At 39.1% G+C, this 6000-nt stretch overlaps 1 protein-coding gene across 1 annotated transcript in view; it reads right to left on the bottom strand.

Annotated features, from left to right (window-relative positions):
- Positions 1-1969: 1969 nt before the first annotated feature.
- LOC136676114 (myomegalin-like) overlaps positions 1970-6000 on the bottom strand; it is a 37925-nt gene continuing 33894 nt past the window's right edge. Inside the window, exons 40-41 of the mRNA XM_066652973.1 lie at positions 5838-5892; positions 1970-4825 (exon numbers count right to left, since the gene is read on the bottom strand). Coding sequence (XP_066509070.1) covers positions 4695-4825; positions 5838-5892 — 186 coding nt within the window. The 3' untranslated portion in view covers positions 1970-4694. The remainder of the gene's footprint in view (positions 4826-5837; positions 5893-6000) is intronic.

Here is a 6000-nt window from a genome sequence, read left to right as displayed (position 1 = left end):
CTTTATTTGTCTTTATGTTTACATAAATTAAATACTCGTGCAAAAATCTTAAAAAATAAAAAAGTTATGAAGCAGAGAATGTGAAAATGACTAGTCTGAAACCACCAGTTGTTCAGTGGAGCTAATAGCTTTTTTTAATAATAATTTAATAATAAATAAATATTCATATAATATATATATATTTATATTTTTTATATTGTAGCAGATACTAAATAAATGGACAACCAATGTTCACGAATGACAACAATTTTTGTAAATTGTTTTTCATATTTTAAGCAAATTGTTATAGATTTATTGATTTCAAAAAATTTAAAAATGTAACAAAAATCAAGAATTTAATTTTACAGACAAACCAAAGTGTGTGTGTGATTAGTGTGATTAATGTCTACACTGCACAGTTGATTTTAAAGTCTTATGTAACTTGGTTGAAAAGTTATTAAAAAATAAATTTAAAAATTTTATTGATAAAATAAATCATGTGTATGATATCAAACACAATGTACACTTTATATATAAAAATAAAGGCTTAACATTTAAAAGAACAGATTCCAAACACAGAATTACAGTTAGAACTTTAACATTCTCTTTATTCTCTTTAAATAAAGCTTTCTGCTTCACTACTTCACACAGGCTCTGGTTTTCTTCACTGTGTCCACAGTCCTCACCACCTGAGCCCTCCTGGGTGAATCAGATCAGACAGACAGAGTGAGAGAGAGAGACAGACTGTGAGTGTGTGAGGGGGAGAGAGAGAGAGAGAGAGAGAGAGAGAGAGAGAGACAGACTGTGAATGTGTGAGGGAGAGACAGAGACAGAGAGAGAGAGAGAGAGAGAGAGAGACCTAAATTCTGAATGTAACTGTTAATGAGAGGTCAGTATGAAAACACATTTGGTGAACATTCTTCCCCATCACTCCTAGTGTCTAACACGGCCAATCTGATGTTTATAAACACAGTGAAAACAAAGCTATTGAAGATTGTCACCTGTTGTTAGCGGCGACAGGAAAGTACGTATTTAATCGTATTTAATCAAATTAGTCTGAAAGACGATGGTGTGCGGTGCTGTGGACAGAGTCTAGAAACGGTCTGTTTTTTTAGCTATTGAAAGGAAAAGGAGCATATATCAAATGCACCGGAGCGTCCATAAAAACAGTGTGCATTGTTCTCTGTGTGTGTACCATTCAGAATCTGTAACACTGTGGCGGATATAACCTTATTTTGAAAAGGTATTGACGCCGGAAAACCGAATATCGAAAAGAAAACTAACTTTACCGTGGTTGAGAACCTAGCGTAATTACCGACCACTTTAATTACAATATTGGAAACCGTAGCTAACTAAATAAATAGAAGGACTTTACTCACTCAAATCAACATTTTTCAGGAGTCAAACATGTGTAGATTAATGTCCGAGACTTGCTTGACTTTGAAAGAGAATATGTTTTTAGATTAAAACGCTTTTGTTTAAGTAGGTGCTAATACTGCTAAGATTACTAGCGCCCCCTAACTCCGACCACCTCCCCTGCTTGTGACAGTCAAACGAGGCCGTTACTACCACATTCAGTGGTTTAGAGAGGGTTTACAATGAGATTACGTTTGTCCTGTGTTGGTATCCGTACGGATCAAAATGGCGGTGGATTTTCCCCTCAGAGAAAAGGAAGCTAACCGCTAAGCTAACTTTTACACTGAGGGAAATATCTATCGCGAAATGGAAATGTGTTGTGTTCCACATGTAGTTTTGCACACAAAGAATTACAACACTGTTAGAGACACTTAAATATTGTTTAGATGTGATTTCTTGCAAGACTGATGTTTAAATGCCCTACTAGGGCTTGAACTTTAGTTTTATTGTTTTACCCAATGTGATTGGCGGAGAGAGAGAGGGGAATTGCACCATATACGGCAGTGGCCGGAAATAGGGGACGGCTGGTCTTAGAGTTATAGTTATTTCATATGGATTTCATAAGTATATCTGGTTTCAATGTAGAGAATTACTATTTATTTTCCCTTCCAAACATCAAAAGTAACTTCATAGTAACACACAATGACATCAGCACAATGAAATCGGACAAAGACTCCCAGCACACCTTTACATTTTTATTGCATCACACAAACAGGCCAGTTTTCATTGCAACAAATCAGCTTTCAATCATTATATACACATCACAGAGATTTCAGAACCATCAAGTTAAAATTCATTATGGCTGTTAACAGTACTGTCCACGCAGTCTCTTCAAGACTGGTCTTTGCTTACACTCACTAAACTGTCTCTTCTCCGCTGTTGAAAAAGGGCTTGGCTTTGGTTTACTTCAAATATCTTTCCATTATCAAATCCTTCCGTGAGTCACTAAATCACAATTAGTGAGTTAAGCCAAAAGTTAAGATTTAGTGGAGTAACCCCACCCTATTCTACTTTTTAAATGCTTTTTTTCCATTTATGTGTTTTGTTGCCAAAATGACGGCCTATTGACAAATAGTGCAGAGTGCAAACAAGGCCAGACCAATGGCTTGCAGCATGACCATATCTACAACTAATAAGCATTAGGTGCGAACCACTATACATTTACTGTTGCTCTGGCTTAAAGGCAAGCAAAGCAACATTTTCTGGAGCTTACAGGGGCTATAGGGAAGAACACATTAATACAAGCCTTTTTAAGGATCTCGGGGAAAGGCATCTCTGTCCTGGCTTTTGTAACTAGCATAGTAAACTAGCATAGTGACTAGCCAAGTGTCATACACTCTAGCATTTCCTAACAGATAGGCTTAGATAGCTGAACATTGTGATTAAATGAGGGGTTTTTTTTGCTATTGCACAGCTACCTAAATACTGAACCTTTGCATATATAGCAAATGTTTAACACAATGATAAGTGCAATAAAAAGCTAATTATATACAGCACTGAAAATCATACAAACAAATGCAACAAGCAGCTAAGGAACACCTTGAACTGTGCCTGGTTACTTGATTGTGGCATCAGCAGGTTGATATTGGTCCCACCAGGTCCTTGCCAAAGTTTGTTAACACTATTCCAGCAGACACGGACATGTTTTAGATCATGAGGAGAATGCTATATGATTAACCGCTCAATGCCTGTTTCCGACATTTTTCGCTCAACATCTCGAGCCTTCCGGCCTCAACGAATGCTTCAGTCACCACAACAGAGTTTGGTCCTATCGTCTCATCCATATGTAATCAATTTAAACGCCAAGATGAGCATTTAAAAAGAAATACGATCCAATAAAGTCACTTGACACGTGTCTAGCTTTTCTCCAAGACGTTCCTAAAATGTCACCTCCACTTATAAATTCCAACCAAGATGTTACAATGGCACAGTTTGAGGATTACGCTGATCATTTTAGACAAGAACCGGATCAACTCCTCAGTGAATGGCACAGGTGCGGTCAAATGAAAGGAGTTCAAACTTTGGCAAGTAATGGTGAACCTCACCTTACATCACAACACAAAAGGTGCTATATTTTCCTTTCTCTACCTCCACCATGCAGAATACTGTCTGAGAACACCATCAGTAGCATTAAAGGATGATAATAAGAGTGAATCATACTAGTGGTAATATTGCACCAACGGTCTTTTTTTCAGCTTCATAATACACACACAGATCCAGTGTTGGGTGAAAGCTGTCACAGCTGCATTCAGTGACCAATATCTTTATTGCACATGCTCATGTGAATCTCTCCCAGCTGTGGTCAACAGCTGCTCCAGCTGGCAATTTCCAGACAATACCACGTCAACGATAAATTCAGTAAACTGTCGTTTCTTGCCCACCATGCACTTTGTTTCATTAACTCTTGAGCGATCCGTGGCACATCTGTGTCGACATATCCATGCTCCTCCCACAAATAGGTTCTGTCACAGTAATTGCCATAATCCCATTGATTGAGTTCAGTGTGTCGTCAATTAATTCACATTTTGCTATTTATTTATATATTATCCAACTAACCTTTGTGGCAAATTCATTATTTGTTGTCATTTATTGTTAGTGATGAGCTGTATGCAACAGCCTTTAAAAAGAACCTATTTATGGGCAGAAAATATATAGGTCGATAGCTGATTTAGCTTTAACGTAGGCACCGTTTAGTTCAGTGCTTAACACATAACGTGTGACTTTGTTGGCTTTGTATTTGTAGTGTTTCTTTGCCTAAAATCCCTGAGTTTCTCCAGGGGATTTGCCGGCAGTAGGATCAGCTGCATAAAAGAAATCTCCAACAGCAAACAGCCACACTTTAGAAAAGTGTCCGTTTCTCTCCTATGGCAGCAGAGAGTTTTTTTTGTTTGTTGTGTTTTAAAGAAGACATCCGTTGTGTATGGGTTTCGTGTATTTAGTAACGTGTCTCACAAACGCTGAGCTAACATGCAACTACGCTTTTGAACCGCCCGCAGGTTGCCATGGCGAGGAACACATTCTATGGCAACCGGACGCACACTGCATCATCCGTTCAGAAGCTTCTTCTGTTTCACAAGGCAAGAGTACAGTTTGACAAGAGTCTTTTTTTCATTAAAGGAAAAGTAGAGGAGGTAGGAGAGAAGAAACAAAGAAAAGAAGATAAGAGGAACAGATGAAGAAGAAAGAAGAACACAAGGAGTAGAGAGAAGAAAAGGGAAGACGAGAATAGTCGAGAGAAGCAACAGGAGTGTATTGGGATAAGGCTGGGTGTCGGAGAGGTGTCGTTTGTCTTGGCTGGTTCAGACGGCTTGCAGAAGGCACTCCCTCCCTCGCTTCCTAGTGAGCCGCGGACTGGATGTTTCCATGGTGATCTCAGGGTTCATGCCACCCCAATCAGAAGATCCTGAGTAGGCACCTTGGAGGACTTTACCTGAGCAGGATGCAGTCAGACAGAAAACAATGCTATGATAATGACATTGGGGAAAGTAAACGATGCTCTGCTTTAAGATCAGCCTCGATAAAGACTCATATAAAGACACTTTTGTGTTCATGTTTAGGTTAATACAAGTCATTTAATCAACACACAATCACAGCACACAGAGTCAGAGCTGATGGGTTAATACCCAGCTTTCACTCCATGAAGAAGTGAGGGTAGAGTGCTGTTAGTATGTTAATAGAAATGATTAGCTTTTTCTTATGGATTCATCTCTCAGCAATGAATGCAGATGGCGGATGGAGAGTTTCTTAGTGTTTTAGAAAACACTTATAGTGCTTCTTTATATTCTTTGAGGAGCCTTGTATAAGGCCGCTTTAAACTACAGATCTGTCAACGTTTTACAGGCATTTGTCGTTTTGTCAGAGAGTCAAGACCTTGAGTGAATAAGTGTGCGATAAATGGTTCAGCAAATGTTTCAAAAGAAAATAACTGCCATTTTTTGTGTGGAAAATAACTGCAAAAATGAATATAATTCATATCATGAAATGGATAAATTGTTATATTTCTAATACCGTGTCTGTCCCAAGCTCATGTACCACATTAACCCTCTGTTTGTCACCTTTCCTTATTCAGACGGCCAATATTCCGGCCACTACCTGACCCCCCTTTGTTTGTAGAAATTGTGGGTTAGAGCTGAAAGACCTAAGGACAGTGTCTGGAACTAAACGAGCAACTTCCAGCATCCAAATGCCTTGCTGTCTCTCAAAGGCAGTATTCTGAGACAAAGTTATTGAAGTCCCATTAGAGACAAATATTCAATTCACTCAACACACTCTGCGCCTTCCTCACCCAGGGTACTGCTTTATTAGACAGCGTTCAGGTCGTTTCAGACACAGCCAGTGATTGCTATGGTTTAAAACTGACAGGAAACGGATGCGATGTCATGAGGAAGCGGTGCGGTCAGACAGAGCACAAGCACACAGCACGGCACAGACCAGACCGTTACCATGGCAAAGGGAGGAAGAGGAGGAGCTTAAAGAGGAAATCCTGAGCTCGTTCTTCTGGTTTTATTGAGTGGAAAGAGAGAGAAAGAAGAAACCAACAGAGAAAGAAAGGAGAGGCAGGAGACACACAAAGTGAGGACAGAGTGACAAAAGACATTTGGGTCT

Source organism: Hoplias malabaricus, chromosome X1 (assembly GCF_029633855.1).
Source record: "Hoplias malabaricus isolate fHopMal1 chromosome X1, fHopMal1.hap1, whole genome shotgun sequence".
Classification (NCBI taxonomy): Eukaryota; Metazoa; Chordata; class Actinopteri; order Characiformes; family Erythrinidae; genus Hoplias; species Hoplias malabaricus.
Note: the sequence above shows the minus strand (reverse complement) of the source record. Positions and strands in the feature narration are given on the sequence as shown.